Source organism: Microtus oregoni, unplaced genomic scaffold (genome assembly GCF_018167655.1).
Source record: "Microtus oregoni isolate MIOR12 unplaced genomic scaffold, Mior012 000027F_ref0000203, whole genome shotgun sequence".
Classification (NCBI taxonomy): domain Eukaryota; kingdom Metazoa; phylum Chordata; class Mammalia; order Rodentia; family Cricetidae; genus Microtus; species Microtus oregoni.
In genome coordinates, this window is record NW_024543086.1 from 20,131,971 (window position 1) to 20,150,797 (window position 18,827).

An 18,827-nucleotide genomic window follows, 5' to 3' on the forward strand; every position below is an offset into this window, starting at 1 on the left:
TACCAAGCAAACCCTGGTTGAAACAACAAAGTGTGGGGGGAGGGTGTGTGTGTGTGTGTGTCACACACCTTTAATCCCAGCACTTGGGAGGCAGAGATAGGCGGATCTCAGTGAGTTCGAGGCCAGACTGGTCTACAAATTGAGTTCCAAGACAGCCAGGACTGTTACATTAGAGAAACCATGTCTTAAAACCCTACCCCTGCAAAAAACAAAAACAAAACTGGGGGTGGGGTGCACGCCATTAATACCTAAAGGCAGAAGCAGGTGGATCTCTGTGAGTTCGAGGCCAGACTGGTCTACGGCATGTGTTCCAGTACAGCTAGGGCAGCACAGAGTAATCTTGTCTCAAAAAACCAAAAACAAACAAACAAGCAAAACAAACAACAAAAACTCACTAAGGAGGTAAAGGTGAAGAGGGCCTGGGGAAAAGTGTGGGGAAGAGGGATGTCTATGATCAGGGACCTGGGTGCATGGACAGGAATTGGCCTTGGCCAAGGAACTGGACTCACCCTCTTTGTGGTCATAGGAAAATGGGTTTGCAGCCCCATTTATAGGTGCAGTGGAAAGAATTCATGGGTAAACAAGACCTTCTTTGTGGCGATAGGAGGACTGTAATAAAGACGAAGTCATGAGAATCTGCAGTTCTAAAGGGGTTCCTAGGCTAACTTGTGTGCACTGAGGATCAGGCTGGGGCTGGACAGGTCTGTAAAGGCCCAGACTAGGGTTACCAGATAAAGCAAATAGAAGTACAGAATGCCCAGTTGCATTTGAACTTCTTGTAAGAAAGTAATCCTGTTAGTACAACGTTTGAGATATGTTTATACTTTAAAAAAAATATCTGAAAGTTTTGTTGGAAATTCTATCTTGGTAGGTAGGGTAGGGGATTGTGTATGTGTGCAGGGGTAGGGGACAACGACAGTGCAATCCTTCCTGAGAACCAAGCCTGAAAAACAGGGAGCCGTATCAAGGCTGTGATGTTCAGTTATTACAGGTCTGGGGTCGCGGCTGATGCCCCTCCGCGCTCGACCGCTTCTGCAGTTCCTGGTCTGAGAACTTTCAAATATCTCTGGCAACTCCCCCACTCATGGTCTCGCCCTGAGCAGCTATCGATAACTCTACGCTCGGCCCGGCTTCTATCGACTCGCTCCTACTCGCCTCGCCGTCCTGGACAAGGCAGAGTGCTGAGCGTGTGTAAGGTACGGAGTCCGCGGGACGAGGGCTGAGTACTAGTCGCTGGGTGGCTAGGACGGTGCGGTCGCGGTAATCAGGCCGGCAGGACAGAGCCAGAGCAATCTGCAGAGCACAGGGGAGCTCGGGGGTCCTGCCGCACAGCTCCCCCACCCATCAGAGCCCAATGCCGGTCAGCTACGCATGCGCAGCAGCCGCGGTGCCCGGCTTCCCCAGTCGCCCTGCGCATGCGTTGCCTACTCTTGCGGCAGACGGCGTCCCTGTGATTGCCCTCTGTGTGTGACTGCCTCCTGCTGGCTGCAGGCGGGTTGGCGTCTCCTTCCGTGCTGATGAAGCGAAGGTACTGGCGCCGAGAAGCGGAGGAACTGAGTCGCCTATCTTGTGACGGCCAGCGTGACTCTAAAGATTCATTTTTCTTATCTTTAAAGTGATAATACTTAGTGTAGTGTGCAGATTGTTTTTTCATACATGTATCTTTCCCTCTAGATGTTTTGACCTTTGGACTTTGCCTATCATCTAGCGCCTGGCCCCGTGCAGGCCTCATTTTCCCCAGCCATCAAACAATGAACACCACCCCAGGCACAGTGGGCAGTGACCCTGTCATCTTGGCAACTGCAGGCTATGACCACACTGTGCGCTTCTGGCAGGCACACAGTGGCATTTGCACTCGAACAGTGCAGCATCAGGACTCTGTATCCTTCACTTGGGAGCAGGCAGGGTGGTGGTGGCCAGGATTAGGTATGAATGCCAAGTGCCTGGGGAAACTCAGGCCAAGTGGTGGAGGTCTTGCTAGCCTGTGGCCCCAAGGCCTCCCTTTCCAGGGTTCCCTTCCCATCATCCTTAACATGCTCAGCAGGTGAATGCATTGGAGATCACACCAGACCGAAGCATGATCGCTGCTGCAGGTACCTGAGATTCTTGACCTCAGCCCTTCCTTGACTGGTGGCAGGACTACCTGCAGCCATGCTTCAATTTAGCCTGTGTCCCCAGGTTACCAACATATCCGCATGTATGATCTCAACTCCAATAACCCCAACCCCATCATCAGTTACGATGGAGTCAATAAGAACATCGCATCTGTGGGCTTTCATGAGGATGGCCGCTGGATGTACACAGGCGGGGAGGACTGCACAGCTCGCATCTGGGACCTCAGGTGTTGAGTGCTGGACTGGAGAGGGTGGCTGTTTGGGGAGAGGGCAGCCAGGGGGTTGTCTTTGGGCAGGTACCCCACGGACAAACTAACCAAAGGGGCGTTTGAGGGGAGAAGGAAAGCAGGATGGACCTCCATCAAAGCCAACCCTGCTTCAGGCTAGCGGCCAGACATCCATTTCCCTTTCTGCTGGCCTCACACTGCCATCTCTGGGGAAGACCCAAACTCCACAAACTTCCAAGGCAGAAGCAGCTCTTATTAGCAGAGAATGGGGATTTTGGCGGGACACCAGTAGTATGCATTAGACACCATGTATAACCGTAACTCCCCACAGGTCCCGCAACCTGCAGTGTCAGCGTATCTTCCAGGTGAATGCGCCCATTAATTGCGTGTGTCTGCACCCCAACCAGGTGAGGAGCACTCATGGGGCCAGGTACCTGGGGGCTTTGGAGGGCAGAGATACTGCTGCATCTTACCCCCACTACATCCCAGGCAGAACTCATTGTGGGTGACCAGAGCGGTGCTATCCACATCTGGGACCTGAAGACAGACCACAATGAGCAGCTGATCCCTGAGCCTGAGGTTTCCATCACGTCTGCCCACATTGACCCTGATGCCAGCTACATGGCAGCAGTCAATAGTGCTGTGAGTACCGGGATTGGGTACAGGGCCATCTCAGCACCTAGCCCCTCATCTTCCGCAGATGACTTGATTCCTTGGTCATCCCTCAGGCCTCTCTAAGTTTTCTACCCAGCTCTCAAAGTCAGGCACCTGCTGTCTGCCATAGCCCACCCATCAAACTAGGCACCTCAGCCAATATTTCCCTTTCCTTTACGTTCCAGTCTATGATCTTCCCTGATACTGACAAACTTCTCTGTGGCCTTCCTGGGATGCCTGATCTGTTCTCCTTCAACTGTAGAAGTATCCTTTAGCCTTACTGACAGGCTGCACTGTTCTGAGACCTTAAGATGCCCTGGTTCCTTCTCATAGACTGCAGGATGCTCCAGTTTGGTCCTTGCTTCCATCTCTAGTGTCATTTTCTCCTTTTAAATCCTAGAACGTCACTTCTTCCACATGCTTGCGTTTCCTCCTCTCAGCCTTGGGTTGTTACCTCTTCTGTCTGGGTGCCCTCCTCACTGTCTCCCTCCTGCACATCTCTGCTGGCCAGCAGCAGCCTCTAAGGAGCTGTGTTCAAGTCCTCGGCCAATGTGGACTCTTGCTTTTGACTGGCTGGGTATGGTTCCTTGTTGGGACCAAGCTTCCTGTAGATATGACCCAAGATGCCAGCCTTCCTACCCTGGCCCAGGTGTCCACGGATCCAAGTCCAGTTCTGAGGGGTCTGGGTTTTGAATGACTGCCCTTCTGTCCTATAGGGAAACTGCTATGTCTGGAACCTGACCGGGGGCATTGGTGACGAGGTGACTCAGCTCATTCCCAAGACCAAGATCCCAGCCCACACACGCTATGCCCTGCAGTGCCGCTTCAGCCCTGACTCCACGTGCGTGTTAGGGTTTGGGGGAAGAGGGCATTTGCAGGGGCTGGGGACACTATCTGGTGTGTGGTCAGTGGATACAGGGATACCCAATGTCCAACCCCAGGCTCCTTGCCACCTGTTCAGCTGACCAGACATGTAAAATTTGGAGGACATCCAACTTCTCCCTGATGACAGAGCTCAGCATCAAGAGTGGTAACCCTGGAGAGTCATCCCGTGGCTGGATGTGGGGGTGTGCCTTCTCAGGGGACTCCCAGTATATAGTCACAGGTGAGCCCTGCCCTCTGTCTCCCCCACATTGCCTTGGCCTCTGGAGAGGCCACTCAAAGTTGCCGCTCTCTTCTGCCTGCACCCCCTTTGCAGCCTCCTCTGACAACCTGGCCCGGCTCTGGTGTGTTGAGACTGGAGAGATCAAGAGAGAGTATGGTGGCCATCAGAAAGCTGTCGTCTGCTTGGCCTTCAATGACAGCGTGCTGGGTTAGCCTCTACTCCTTGAGGCTGCACTGGGAAGTCAGGACTGCCTGGTATAGTGGCTCTACGTGGATGAGACTCTCAGGTCAGCCTCTGCATGTCAGGCCAACTGGAGCTGACCAGACTACCCTGGCCTTGCCTGGCCAGCCTAGACTTGCTGGCCACTCTGCCCTGGGACTCTCTCCATGCCCAGTCTGTTGTCAGAAGGTTCACCAAGCCAGGCTGCGTGTGCCTGGACAGGGAGTCTTTGCTCCCTTTAGGAGGCTAGACCCACAGGGATTGGAACTGTTAAGATTTGAGGTTGGTGCTTGTTTCCCAGGTATGTCACCCCACTTGCTCCTCTCTACCCCTGTACAGGTCCTGAGGCCCCCAGAAATTACCACTATGGCCAGGTAATCTGGGTTTATTTGTCCCTACTGTCAGCTTCCGTTCACTGGTGGTGGTGACCAAACCAGCTGGCTGACCTGTGGGGACAGGAGCGGCCTGTGGGGACCAAAAGCCGGGAGGGCTCTGTAAGGGGCTTAGTCTGGAAGGTAATAAAAGCAGACAGACACACAGATGTTGCTCGGGAAGCAGATGTCAATGCAGAGGTAGATCAGCCGCTGTCTCTGGGGCCCTGGGGAGAAGGGAACTCATGAGTCCCAAGGGCTCCGACCCAGTACTGTCCTGAAGGAGCCATAGGCCTGTTCACTCAACCCTTCCCCAACTCACCCTCTGCTCGTCGGGCCCAGTAGATGGGAGTGTCCACGCAAAGGTGTTGCACCGAAGCTCCCACTTGGGCAGGGTCCACAGTTTGGCCCCCCAAAACTGCCAGCAGCTCCTGCGCATAGTGGGTCTCTTGGCCAGGTACATGGGACTCCTGGGCCTGCAGAAAGACTCTGGTGGGCCATTGTATAATACTTTCTTGATCCTGGCTGGGTAGGGCATTCATGTTCCACCCCAGCCTGATGGCCCTTCCACCTGCTCTTGTCAACAGCCTTAGGGGAAGATAGAGCTTTCTGTTCCCCTGAAACCAGAGCCTTGACTGGCCCAGCCAGGCTGCACAGAGGACCTTTTGTTTGTCCCCTGGCCTTGGGGAGGGGATTTGGAGGGGGTGGCAAGCCAAGTAGTACTGCTCACCCTGGAAGTGTTTACCAGCAGCCTTAGGGTCTCCCGATCTTGGGCTTCCATCAGCCGGAGGAAGCAGGCCTGGTGCTCTGCAGGGCGGTAACAGATGTAGCCCTGGGGAGGCAGACAGGTAAGTCAAGGCCACCCCATACCTCCACTCTACTCCCTCCCAAGCTTACTCACACTTTGCCCGTCAAACAGCACAGCCCAGCTGTGGTTGCTCTGAAGCGGAGTCACCACTATAGTTGCCATGTTCTGGGCCACGTCCACTAGAGTGGTTTGGTTGGGCCAGGGTACCCTGGAGCTTGAGGTCTTTCGGAGCATCTGCAACAAAGGCTAAGGGGTATTTGGAATTCAGCCCTAACATCTGTATTGCCACATTACCTGAGTTGGCCTTTGTTCCTGCTGCTCCTCTGGCTATCTGCTCAAGGCCAGTGTTTAGGCCTGGCCTTATGGGAGATTCTAGTCTTCCTGCTCCCTTCCCACTCTGTATACCCCTGGGTTTGAGGAATGGCTCACCTTGGGAGGGTTGTACGTGAAGCCAAGAAGCCCTCCTGCCATGGCTCCTGCAGTGACCAGTGTCAGCAACAGCAGCAGGCCCGCTGTTCTCCAACCCCTGTGGCAGGGTTTGGTCTTCACCTGGGGGCATATTACTGTCAAAGCGGCTTCCGGGTTAGAGACCAGGGAGCGACTTGCTCAGGGAAGGGGCTGATGGTAGGTGGTGACACCTCTGTCTCCTAGTCTCCTATGGTGTCCCTGTGTCCTTGTCGGGGGTGGGGTGGGGGGGTGGCAGAGACACTCACCTCAACAGGCCTGGACCTGAGGCTCTCAGTGTGGATGTGCCCTTGCTCCATGCTGCAGCCCCTGCTGACAATGCACTGATTGTCTACAGCCCCTTGGAGGAGTCAGCCAGGGAAACCTCAGGATGCCTTTGATGAGTCAAACTGTACCCTCCCCTCCCAATCCCACTGCTTCCTTCCCAGCCAGTATCTGATATCCTGGGTCAGAGCCAGGACAGCCCTCTCCCCCACTGCTGGTCATCAGGCATGTCTCTGGACACCTGGCCTGTGCAGATCATGGTTCGGAGAGCAAGTGAAAGCAGGGCCTTGGTAGGAAGTTAGAACAGGCTAGATCTTGGCCAGGATGATTTTGTCTGTTTTGGCAGTTAATTTTCTTGGAATCCGTTACCTCTGGACTCCTAAGCTAGACATAGACCATCAATAAATGTTCAATGGACCATCAGTATGAGGCTAATTGCTTCCTTTCTTTACCTGTAAACTCCCAAGCCTCTTTCTAGACCCCATTAATACCAGATAGGGTTGTGGATATTCCCATGTGCACACAGTGGGCTCCAGGCTGCACTGGACAAACAGCTTGCTGTATATCAAGGATGGCTAAGCCAGCCTGTTCCCTAGCATGTTTTCTAACCAAGCTGATTGCTCTGGTCCCTGGTCTGTCTAGCTACATGGTAGCTCAGCTGCACACATATCCACATATTTTACCCAGTAGCTGTATTCTATTCTGGTTTTACGCTACACACTTCCTATTTCTTCAGAACCTGTTTGTTCCTCAGAAGGGTGGGGCTGCAGTGGTCATGTCCACTGTGTAAGATTTTGGAACTGGGATCCTGGCCTGCCTTATGTCTCCTGCCTTGCCCCCATCCATAGCTAGACAGGTGTTACTCAAAGTATATAGAGGAAGGCAAACCTTATCAGTGTGGGTTTGAGAGTTTAATGTGCATTTGAGTTCACAGTGAAATAAGGTGGAAATGTAACACACATAGGTTCTCGGGCTAGTGCCCAGTAGAAGAGGGGCATCCCTTGCTGCTGCACCTACCAGTGCTCCTGTGTAGGTGATAAAGCCACAACAGAACAGTTATTACCCTACCCAGACTCACGGAGCCACCCTCACAGAGGATCAGCACCAATGTTAAAGGCACTGCTGCTTTCATGTTGAATTATGGCATTATTCCACTCCCAGCAACCCCTGACCTGGGAACAGCTTCAGGCATGGGATACATTTTATTGCTTCGAGAACTTGGTGAACAGGTGAAGTGCCATGATCATGAGTAGCCACAGGGCAAGGAGCCAGGAAGGAAGGAGTCAGCCAAAAGGAACAGCTTCCTGGGTTTGCCCCACAAACGCTGCCCAGTCTGCTCAGCAGACTGCTAAAGGTCAGAGACTTGCAGAGCCGAGCAAAAGGCCAGAGATGCTGAGAAGCCAACTGGTTGGTAGGGTGGGCCTTCTGGCTGGCCATCAACAAAGAAATCCAGGATGGAAATAGATGGCTTCGTGGAGCACCAACATATAACCCAGCCACAACCCAAAGGACAGAGGCCAGGGAGGTTGTGAGACAACTGTTCTCAGGACTCCTCTTTCCTTCCATACTCAGAGGGCACTCTGGGGATACTCAGAGGGCACTCGGGGAAACAAGGCAATCCTTGGGCTGCACATTGGCTATGCTGCTGATGGTGGCTTAAGGTTTTTTCAGTGGGATTTACCTGAGACAGCACAGCTATTAATCCATACACTAAAGATGCAATTCCACACCTGACATTGTTGTTGAGTAGTTTAAAAAAATTTTTTTTTAAAAAAAATAAACACTGTTCTAAGGTCCCTGTACAGCAGTATGGAGTTAAATGCAGGCACCCATACCCGCTCAGCAGAGCACACTCAGTGAGACATTTGGGTTTAAATTCACACAAGAGAGCCCAAGTTTAGCTAGGCTGTTACTGTGCATGAGACTGCAATCCTGGGCATCAGAACAGACAATTGTGACATCAAAGTGGTTTTCAAGGAAGCCAAGATGAGTGGAAGCTGTCAAGGGCAGCATCCTAAACCCCAACAACAGCAATCCCTCCTGGGAGCAGCTTCCTCCACTCCCACCCTGCAGGGGAGGAACTGGGAACACAGAAGCAGGCTCCTCTGTAGTATGGTCACAATGGAGGACAACACCCTAGTTTCTGGTCTACACAAGTGTCTCATAAGAGCCCTTCCTTTCCTCTCTGCCCATCTGAGGGTCTGATCCCTGAATACATTTTTCAGCAAAATGCATGACGCACACCCCTTGACCTCCTTCAGACTCCTCAACAGGGCGTAAGCTTACCCGAATCCTGGGCAGATGCTCCGCCCACCCCACAGCCTTCTAAGTTTAAAAGTGCATCTTAAAATACAACCATCTGTAAACAACACCCCCAACTTTGCCTACAAGGTTAACGTCTTCCTCGGCTCAGTTCTAATTAACCTGCAGCCACCTAACTGAGCCATTTCTAAGCCCCACCTATTAACTTAGGTAACTGATTTAAAATTTTTTATTCCAGAGATTAAAGATCTTTAACCTTGAAGGGCAGGCAGGAGGTCGGCTATGCTGTCAACATAAAAGTCAGGGACCATTTTCTTCTTGTTCATGCAGTCACTTTCCTGATTATTCTTCACATCTTCAAGCGTGGAGACTCCGGTGAGGGTCAGGATAGTCTTCAGGCTACAGGTGGCGCCCAGGAGGATGTCTGTGTCCAGGCGGTCTCCCACCATGACGGTGCGCTCTGGGTTGATCCCATACTCCCGGGACACGCAGTCGAAGATGAAGCGGCTAGGCTTCCCGATGATGTCTGCCTGGCGCTGGGCGGCCATCTCCACGGCTCGCACCAGACAGCCGGTACCTGCAGGGCGAGGGAGGGAAGGGGACGCTGGGGGTCAGAGGACGCGGAAGGGCTGGACCCGCCCTCCAACCTCCAGCCCTCAGGCGCACGGACCCGCAATGAAACGGCCGTTCTCCAGTGGGAGCCGGTTGTCCATGTTGGTGCCCACGAGCAGACAGTCGGGCTGCTGCAGGTACCGCACGGCCTTGGTGAGTTTCATGTAGCTGAAGTGTGGGTCGAAGCCCACCACTACCGCGCGCACGTCGGGATCGAGCGGCACGGCCAGCCAGTCGCTCGGGCTTTCGCCCTGCAACGCCTCCGGGCCCACACCCACGCTGGCGACACCTACGGCCTCCAGCTCGGCCGCTAAGGCCGGGCTGCCCAGCACGTAGGCCTTGGGGTCCGGCACGCCGGCCAGGCGCTGGCGCAGATAGAGCGCGCTGCAGTAGGCCGTGCCGAAGACCTCGAGGCCCGCGTCGGGCCCCGCCGGGCCGCCGAAACCCAAACGCCTTAGCTTCTCGGCGTAGGCCGTGCGAGTCTTGCTGCTGTTATTGGTGATGAAGCCCAGTCGCTTGCCGCGGGCCCGCAGCGCCCGCAGGGTCTCCGGCGCGCCCGGCACGGCCGTCTCGCCGCGCCACAGCACGCCATCGCAGTCGAACAGCAGCGTGTCCACGTCGGCCAGCAGTACCCTGGCCCGCTCGGCGTTCAGCCGCACGCAGCGGGCCTCGTCGCCGCCGGCCTCCGCCTCGGCCATGGCCGACCGCTGGCCACCGCCGCCGCCACCCGCCGCCACTGCCGCCACTACCGGCCGCTCCTCACAGCCGCCCGCCGCAGCGCCGGCTCCGCCTCTGCGACGCTCATTGGCCCCGCTCCTCGCGCGCACCGCCCATTGGCCTCCGCTCGCGCCAATCCCTCGCTCTTTCCCGCGTGCCGCAAGGCGCACAGCCGCTACCGTCGCGGGCCAGGCGCGCGGAGGCGGGCAGCCATTGGCTGGCTGGTCCGGATACGCCGATGATTGGCTAGCAGAGCGCCAACCGGCAAGGGGAAAGCGTACGCTACGGAAACGCTGCGGGCCGTGAATGGCACGGGACGTAAGGCGGCTGATCATGGATGGACGAGGAGTAGCTCGCTCATTGGAAACTGGTGGTCAGCCTAGGTGACGGAGACTCCAGGTCAGGGACCCCGGGCCAGGCCGGCCGCTGATTGGCTACCTCTTCTGGCGGTCTTGGCTGGGCGGAGCTACCCGCAGGAGCTCGGCAGGAGGGGCCACCGGCGTTGCAGTCACTTAAGCGTCTTAGAGGTGAAGTCGGAGCTCGCACCGCGTCTCTTTCTTTGAAGCCATGCCCAGGCTGTGACCTTAACTACAAAAGGTTCTGTACTACCTGTTCCAGGGATGGAAATCGTGTCTTTGATTCAAAAAGTTGTTGATAACCATCTTGCAACCCTACTTTTGTTTTAAAAGGTTATCTGACCACTTATGACTTACCTTTTTCTGACTACCTTGTTATGCCCACCTTGCAACCACGTCTTTGTTTCAGGAGATCGTTAGGATTTTATGTTCTGCTCCTACAATCTGTCCTATTTGGCCTGCCAAATTCCCTATTTGGAATCCCCCTACTCCTGAGTTTTCTAAAAAACCTTGTTTTCCTCACATCCAATGTTGACCTCTCAACTCCGCCTTAGGGGGAGGCAGTACATGTACACGAATTTAAAAAAATACTTGGTTTAATTCATTGTTTGCTTTAATTAATTCTGCCATGATGCTTTGGGTTGGTGGTCTTTCTCTTCCCGCCGCTGGGATTAACAGAGTACAATCTTTAATCGAGATTCCTCTAGGCCACAGGTGATTTTAAAAAGATTAGAGCAAGCAAATTAGAGTGAATGCACAATCGCAGCCAGAAACGTGGTTAGGAAGAGATATCCGTTATTGACTGGATAGTAATATAAGAGCACTTTTGTGAAATGTTGGAATTGTGCTATGTCTGATACTTGATACATGCCCATATTATATAAAAATTGCATTGATCTGTACTTAAGCCATAAGTGCATCATTGTATACTATGCCTCAATAAAAGTATTAGTAGTTGATGAGGACCATGACAGCTACCAATTGTGAAATGCCATACTGTGGACAATGTCCCCTGGATCCCAACCCCACTGTTTTGCCATTACCGGTTCATGTCACTTGGAAACTGGGAAACTGTTTTTGAAGAACTGAAGGAGAGAATGCAAGTACCCTTGCGGAAGTTCAGGTTTAATCATAAACAGAAACGAACCTAGTATATCTTTTCTATAAGATGGCTTTTAAGCCTAAGATGGAGGCGGACTGGCTTTTCACCCCTCCTAAAGACCACCCTGAGTTTAGTTCCCAAGCACTCAAATTGGGCAGTTCATAAGTGCCTATCACTCCAGCTCCAAGGGACAGTGACTTTCTTTTCTTTCTTCTTTTCTTTTCCCCTTTGGTTTTTTTTATTTTTTTAAATATTTATTTATTTATTATGTATACAATATTCTGTGTACAGGTAAGCCTGCAGACCAGAACAGGGCACCACACCTCATTACAGATGGTTGTGAGTCACCATGTGGTTGCTGGGAATTGAACTCAGGACCTTTTGAAGAGCAGGCAATGCTCTTAACCGCTGAGCCATCTCTCCAGCCCCGCCCCCCTTTGGTTTTTCAAGACAGGGTTTCTCTGTAGGTTTTTGGAGTCTGTCCTGGAACTAGCTCGGTAGCCCAGGCTGGCCTCGAACTCACAAAAATCCACCTGCCTCTGCCTCCTGAGTGCTGGGATTAAAGGTATGCTTCACCACTGCCCAGCAAGGGACAGTGACTTTCTTCCGTCCTCTGTGGACACCTGTGCACACATGCACATACACACACATAATTAATAATATTTTTAAAGATTTATTTTTACTTTATGTATATGAGTATTTTCCTGCATTTATGGTAATCTTGGAAACCAGAAGAAGGAAGGAGTAAACTGAGCTTTCGTGAGCTCTCTTTTGGGTGCTAAGAACTGGATGACCAGCATGGTGGTTTACACCTTTAATCCCAGAATTCAGAGGCAGAGGTAGGTGGATCTCTGTGAGTTTGAGGTCATCCTGGTCTACAAAGCAAGTTTTAGAACAGCCAGGGCTGTTACGCAGAGAAAACCTGTTTCCACAAACATAATAATAATGTATGTGTATGTGAAATCTTTTGAAAACTATCATTGTTTTCTTTTTAAATTAGGTGTGTGTGTGCCCATGTGTGGCATGGCAAGTGAGTCCTTGGGCCGCAGCTTAGGTTGACAAGCTTGGCTGCTGTGCCATCTCACTGGCTCTGTCTTTGTTCATTTGTTCTGAGACAGGATTTTATAAACTGAGGCCAACCTCAATCAATATATACTGAGGGTGACCTTGAATTTCTGTTTTGTGTCTTGCAACTATTGAGATCATAGGTAAGTGCCACCATGCTCAGTTTGTGCATGCCAGGCAAACCTCTGTCAATGAGCTACGTCCCCAGAACCCTTTTGTTTGATTGTCTTTTGTTTTTTCAAAACAAACTTTCTACTCTGTAGCCTGGGCTAGCCTGGGACTTTTGGCACTCCTCCTGCCTCAGCTTCTGAGTGCTGGGATTACAGGCATGAGCTGCCGTGCCTACTCTAGGACCATCTTATAAGTGAGATGTACCCTTGGTTATCATGCTTCCTTAACTCAACATAGTGCCTGTGAAATCTGTCCTCGGTTTATTTTTAATTTTTAGTGAATTATCTCTTGGGCTGTTGTAAAAACATGTGGTTTTATCTGTTTCCTTGCTGATGAGCACTGGGTCATTTCCAGTTTAAGACTCTTTTAATGTCTCTGTGAAGATTCTTGTTTCTATGTATGAATATATGGACATATGTTCCCGTATCTGGGGTGTATCATTTGGAGTGGAATAGCTAGGACATAGGCGAGGTATGTGTTTATCAGCATCACCTTGATGTGCACTGTCAGACTAAAAGCAGTTCCCAGTTTCCCCGAGGGTCTGCCCTGTGTTATGTAGATTCCCAGTTCCCAATGTGTCCACCTCTTGCTTTGCTCTTGAGCCCCAGTTCTCCACAAGGGTTTTTCTGAATCACTTCAATCTTCAAACTCATCAGACAAACCCAATGACCTCAATACTCCTAAGGTCCTATTTATGGAATATCCTATCTCTGCTGGCCTGGAAAACTTCAAGGACAAGGACCACAGCCTTGGAGGGCAGAGACTGCAGGGCTCCTTCCTGGAGTCCATGCTACCTAGGAGAACTCCTTCATCCCTCTGATTTCACATTTAGTCTGGGGAACTGAGCTGGCAGCGAGAAGAGCTGCACTTGACAAAAGATCACAAAGACTGATTCTGTCACTTAGAAGCCCCACGTTGATTTGGTATACAGGCCACAATGGAGAATGCCAATTACGAACAGATGTGACCAGACTTCCGAAACACTGACCCGATTGCCTTGGTTTACCCTTGTCAGTAAGTTCACAGACAACAGCACCACTCCTGCTGGGAGAATCATAGGACAATCCTGAGAAACAGGTACTGTTAACACACCTCTGTGACAGGGAGAAACTGAGCAACAAAGAGCCATCGGCTGACTCCAAACCTGAACACTGTCACCGGGTCTCCTGCTGGTGAGAGGGACAGCTTGCGTGGTGGAAGAGTACAAAGGAGAGAAGAAGACCTTCAGGCTGAGGTCCTGGGGGAGTCTGGAGGGGACCACATGGTGGAGCAGCCATATGGATGGACTGGAGCCCATTTGATGCTTTCCTCGTGCACAGCTGGTTCAGTATATATCCTCTAGTAGATGGTACCAGTGTCATGTCCTCCCAAGTGAGGAACATCCCTGAAATGGCACAGCCAACAATACGGGGTAGATGTGAGAGTTGATCTTCATTGTTGTCTTTGGGGTTTTTTTGGGTTTGTTTGTTATGCTTTTTTTTTTTTTTTGAGACAGGGTTTCTCAGTGTAGCTCTGGCTGTTCAAGAACTCGCTTATAGACCAGGTTGGCCTCGAACTCAGAGATCCGCCTGCCTCTGCCTCCCAAGTGCTGTCTGCCTTCCAAGTGCTGGTATCAAAGGCATACGTCACTACCTGCCTGGCTCTTGTTTTTGTTTGTGTTTTTTTTTTTTGAAACATGGTGTCTCTGGGTACCCTTGGCTGTCCTGAAACTCACTCTATAGACCAGACTGGCCTCGAACTCAGTGATCTGCCTGCCTCTACCTCCTGAGTGCTGGGATTCAAGGTGTGCATTACCTCCACCTGGCTTTATTTAGATGTTTTATAAAATGTCTTACTATGTAGACCAAGATGGGCTTGAACTCATAAGCTTCTGCCTCCTGAGTGCTGAGATTAAAAGTGTGTACCATCACACTTGGGTCCTCATTTTTTTTTTTTTACTCTGTATGTGCGTGTGTGTGTGTGAGAGAGAGAGAATATGATATGTATATGGTATGTAGGAGTGAGTGTAAGTACGTGAATACCACAGTGTGCACATGGAGGCTAGAGGCCAGCTTTTTTTTTTAATATTTATTTATTTATTGAACTTCAGAAGAGGGCACCAGACCTCATTTCAGATGGTTGTGAGCCACCATGTGGTTGCTGGGAATTGAACTCAGGACCTTTGGAAGAGCAGGCAATGCTCTTAACCGCTGAGCCATCTCTCCAGCCCCCTAGAGGCCAGCTTTTAAAAGCTTGTTCACCACCACTGCTGTGAATTCCAGGGAGCAAACTCACTATGTCAGGCTTGGGTGGCAAGTGCTTTTACCTGCTTAGCCATTGTGCTTGCCCATCAGAAGGATTTCTATTGGCTTCCAGGCCAGCATGCAGCTACAGAGTGAAACCTTGTTTTAAAACAATAGAGGCTGAGGCTATAGTTCAGTGGTAGAGTGCCTGCCTAGCATGACAGGATGAGCTCCATCCCCAGCAAAAAACAGGGCATGGTGGTACATACCTTTATATGGTATATATATTATGGTGGTACATACTATATATGGTATATATTATGGTGGCACATACCTATATATGGTATATATTATGGTGGTACATACCTTTATATGGTATATATTATGGTGGTACATACCTATAATACCAGAACTTGAAAAGTGGAGGCAGGAAGAGCAGAAGGGCCAGAAAGATGGCTTAGTGGTTAAAAACACTTGTTGCTCTTGTGGACCCAAGTTCAGTTCCCAGCATCCATATGGTGGCTCAACAGTGTCTGCAACTCCAGGAACACAAGTGATATATTTTCACACACAGGCAGCAAAGCTCTAATAAATTAAAAAAAAAAAACCAAACTAACTTCAAGGTCATCATTTACCAAGGGAGTTCAAGGGCAGCTTCAGAATCCTAAGACCTTGTGGGGGCAGGGACACCACCTCACAGTTCCTCTGCATGGGTTAGTTATGTAAGGTACAGCTGAAGCCAGGCCAAACCTAGGAGATTGAGGGCAGCCAAAACAATTTATCAAGATCATATCTCAAAATTTAAAAGAACAGTTCCTCCTTCCTTGTAACCTCCCACTCTCAGGAGTTTTCATGTTTTTTCCTTAATCTGTGTTCTCTCTGGAAAGAAAAATTCAATTTAAAAAATTAAAAAGGCTGGGCGTGGTGGCACACACCTTTAAATCCTAGCACTTGGGAGGCTGGGAGGCAGAAGCAGATCTCTGAGTTCAAGGCCGGCCTGGTCTACAAAGTTGAGTTCCAGGACAGCCAGGGCTGTTACACAGAGAAACCCTGTCTCTAAAAAAATAAGCAAATAAATAAAAACTGTGGTGTCGCACGCCTTTGATCCCAGTACTAGGGAGGCAGAGGCAGGTGACTGTCTGTAACCTCAGGGCCAGCCTGGTCTACAGAGCGAGTTCTAGGTGCTAAATAAACCCTGTCTCAACCCCTCCAGAGAAGTTAATAAGGAGGACTTGTGAGTTCCTGTCTATGACCATGGGTCATCAACACTTGTCCAGCAAGAGGCCATCTGGGTGAGGGAGTCTGTTTACTGCCCACTAACTGCAGGGACTCCTGTAGTGACCGAGGCCTGAACTGCAGGGGCTCAGGACACTCTGACCTTCAGGGAGAGCCCTAGCAGGAATCCTGGTCTGCCTTAGAGTCCACCCAGCAGATTCTCTGTCTCTTCTACCTGTTCATGTTTTGTTACTCCCAAGTCATCTCCCTTTGGGTTTTATTTTGATGACCCCCCCCCCCCAGTTTTTTGTTTCTTTTGTGAGATAGGGGTTTCGTATGTAAACTCATTATTTTGTAGTTTCAAATTCACAGTGATCCTCTGGTCAGCTCCCAAGTGCTGGAATTATAGGTGGGCACCGCTATGCCCCACTCACTCTCTCCCTGGACAGTCTTCTCTCTTCTATTTCCTGGACACTGGCTTTTTCTTTAACTCTTCAGTACATCTTTGAGGAAGTATTCCAGAATTCTCGGCTCATCTCTTCCATGAGAGTCTTGTGCTAAAAAAACCAAACCAGGGGCTGGAGAGATGGCTCAGTGGTTAAGAGCATTGCCTGCTCTGCCAAAGGTCCTGAGTTCAATTCCCAGCAACCACATGGTGGCTCACAACCATCTGTAAAGAGGTCTGGTGCCCTCTTCTGGCCTTCAGGCATACAGACAGAATATTGTATACATAATAAATAAATAAATAAATATTTAAAAAAAATAAAAAAAAAATAAAAAAACCAAACCAAACCAAAAAACCCAACCAACCAAACAAACAAAAACCCACCCTACCAATAACTAAACAAAACATATAAACCCAGCCCAACCTACTACTTCCCTCATCTGCCCTTATCACATAGATCTATCTAGAGCCCATAACTTCCTGAGCTCAGTTCCTCCTTTGGCTATGCCCTGAAATCCTGGTGGCAGGCAGAGATCCTTCCAAAATACACATTCTCTGATAAAACAGCAACGGTGAGTGATTTGTCAGCAGAAGGCAGTTCCACCAATTCTATCCTGAGTGGGGATAACCGTAACTCTTTCTACCTTCCTCCTTTCATTCCTTTCTCTTTTAATTTAATTTTTTATTTACTATATATACAGTGTTCTGCCTTCACACCAGAAGAGGGCACCAGAGTTTGTTACAGATGGTTGTGAACCTCCATGTGCTTTCTGGAACTTAAACTCAGGACCTCTGGAAGAGCATCCAGTGCTGTTAACCTCTGAGCCATCTGTCTCTGCCTCCCAAGTGCTGGGATTAAGGGCGTGTGCCACTACCACCACCCGGCCCTTAGCTGTTTCTTAAACATCTTGGTTCATACCAAGCCAAAGGTTCCAAGTCTCAGTCTCCCACGTTGACATCACAACTTGGAAACAACCTTTGCTCAGTGCCCTTCCGAGGACAAAACTGCCTGCTTCCTGCTGAGGAACCCATTGCTCTTCTGGTCCTGTGTCTGGGTCAGCTTTCGGGGAGACTGGTGATCTACCAGGATCTCAGCCTGCATCCTCCTGGTTACTGGGAATCACTTAAGTTAGCAGAGTCCCCTGAATTCCCAGCCTGGATTAGAGCCCTGAGAGCAGACCTGGGACAGGTATCCTGACAGTTTTGTACTTTAGGCTTTTCATCTTCAAAATAATGATGATGGGGCTGGAGAGATGGCTTATTGGGTAAGAAGACTTGCAGCTGGGCAGTGGTGGTACACGCCTTTTATCCTAGTACTCAGGAGGCAGATGCAGGGGCATCTCTGTGAGTTTGAGTCTGGTCTACAGAGTTAGTTCCAGGACAGCCAGGGCTACACAATGAAACCTTATGTCCAAAACAAAAACCCAACAAGCAGAAAAAGCAGACTTGCTTTTCAAGCAGGAGGATACACGTTTGTAAAGAACTAAACTGAGCATGCCCGTATATACCTTAAATCCAGTGCCAGCGGAAGAGGTAGAGACGGGATCACTGGGGCTTTCTAGTTGCTAGCATAGCCAAAATATGGTGAGGGCTAGATTCAGTGAGGGATTTTTGTCCCGAGGGAATAAGGTGAAGAGCCGACGGGAAAGCCATCTGACCCCTCTGGCTTCCAAAACCACACCCACATGCGTATGTGCCCATGGCTCGCTCACCCGTGTGTACCGTTGCCATGGCTCACCCACATGCGTATGTGCCCGTGGCTCACTCACCCACATGTGTATGTGCCCATGGCTCGCTCACCCACGTGTACGTGCCCACAGCTCACCCACATGCGTATGTGCCCACGGCTCGCTCACCCACATGCGTATGTGCCAGCAACTCGCTCACACGTGTATGTGCCCGCCGCTCACCCACATGTATGTACCTGCAGTTCGCTCACCCACGTGTACGTGCCCACGGCTCACCCACATGCGTATGTGCCAATGGCTCGCTCACCCACGTGTACGTGCCCACAGCTCACCCACATGCGTATGTGCCCGCGGCTCGCTCACCCACATGTGTATGTGCCCATGGCTCGCTCACCCACGTGTACGTGCCCACGGCTCACTCACCCACATGCATATGTGCCCACGGCTCGCTCACCCACATGCGTATGTGCCAGCAACTCGCTCACACGTGTATGTACCTGCAGTTCGCTCACCCACGTGTGTACGTACCCGACGCTCATCCACACGTGTAAGTGCCCGCAGCTCGCTCTCTTTCACCTTGAAGATAGGATAGGATGGAGACAATGGATTACCTCCTGAACAAAAATTTCCATAGCTGATAAGATTATTTCTTTTCTTAGAACTTTGACTCCCTGTACCCACATGGAAGTTTATCACCTCCTTGGGCATCAGGTATGCATATGGTGCAAAGCAATCATACAATAAT

General features: G+C 50.7%; 3 protein-coding genes across 4 annotated transcripts; 1 reads left to right on the plus strand and 2 right to left on the minus strand.

Annotated features, from left to right (window-relative positions):
* Positions 1 to 1,157: 1,157 nt before the first annotated feature.
* On the plus strand, positions 1,158 to 6,650 carry Mlst8 (MTOR associated protein, LST8 homolog). Of its 2 annotated transcripts, none has more exons than XM_041675915.1 (9): positions 1,158 to 1,196; positions 1,675 to 1,880; positions 2,042 to 2,093; positions 2,179 to 2,341; positions 2,673 to 2,748; positions 2,831 to 2,983; positions 3,712 to 3,836; positions 3,937 to 4,100; positions 4,194 to 6,650. In XM_041675915.1, the coding sequence occupies exons 2-9, from the start codon at positions 1,752 to 1,754 to the stop codon at positions 4,310 to 4,312; spliced, it is 981 nt and encodes a 326-aa protein (XP_041531849.1). In that variant the 5' UTR covers positions 1,158 to 1,196; positions 1,675 to 1,751; the 3' UTR covers positions 4,313 to 6,650. The 2 variants fall into 2 exon arrangements, with proteins under 2 accessions (XP_041531849.1, XP_041531848.1); XM_041675914.1 differs by lacking the exon at positions 1,158 to 1,196 and adding an exon at positions 1,206 to 1,528.
* Positions 4,779 to 6,050, minus strand: Bricd5 (BRICHOS domain containing 5). Its single transcript, XM_041675917.1, has 5 exons — positions 5,928 to 6,050; positions 5,592 to 5,744; positions 5,421 to 5,522; positions 5,013 to 5,166; positions 4,779 to 4,917 (listed from the first exon to the last, which is right to left on the minus strand). Exons 1-5 carry the CDS (start codon positions 5,967 to 5,969, stop codon positions 4,823 to 4,825), a joined length of 546 nt encoding a protein of 181 aa, XP_041531851.1. The 5' UTR covers positions 5,970 to 6,050; the 3' UTR covers positions 4,779 to 4,822.
* A 760-nt stretch (positions 6,651 to 7,410) lies between the features above and the next one.
* Positions 7,411 to 9,890, minus strand: LOC121463625 (phosphoglycolate phosphatase). Its single transcript, XM_041675913.1, has 2 exons — positions 9,160 to 9,890; positions 7,411 to 9,066 (listed from the first exon to the last, which is right to left on the minus strand). Exons 1-2 carry the CDS (start codon positions 9,797 to 9,799, stop codon positions 8,741 to 8,743), a joined length of 966 nt encoding a protein of 321 aa, XP_041531847.1. The 5' UTR covers positions 9,800 to 9,890; the 3' UTR covers positions 7,411 to 8,740.
* Between the last annotated feature and the right edge of the window lie 8,937 nt (positions 9,891 to 18,827).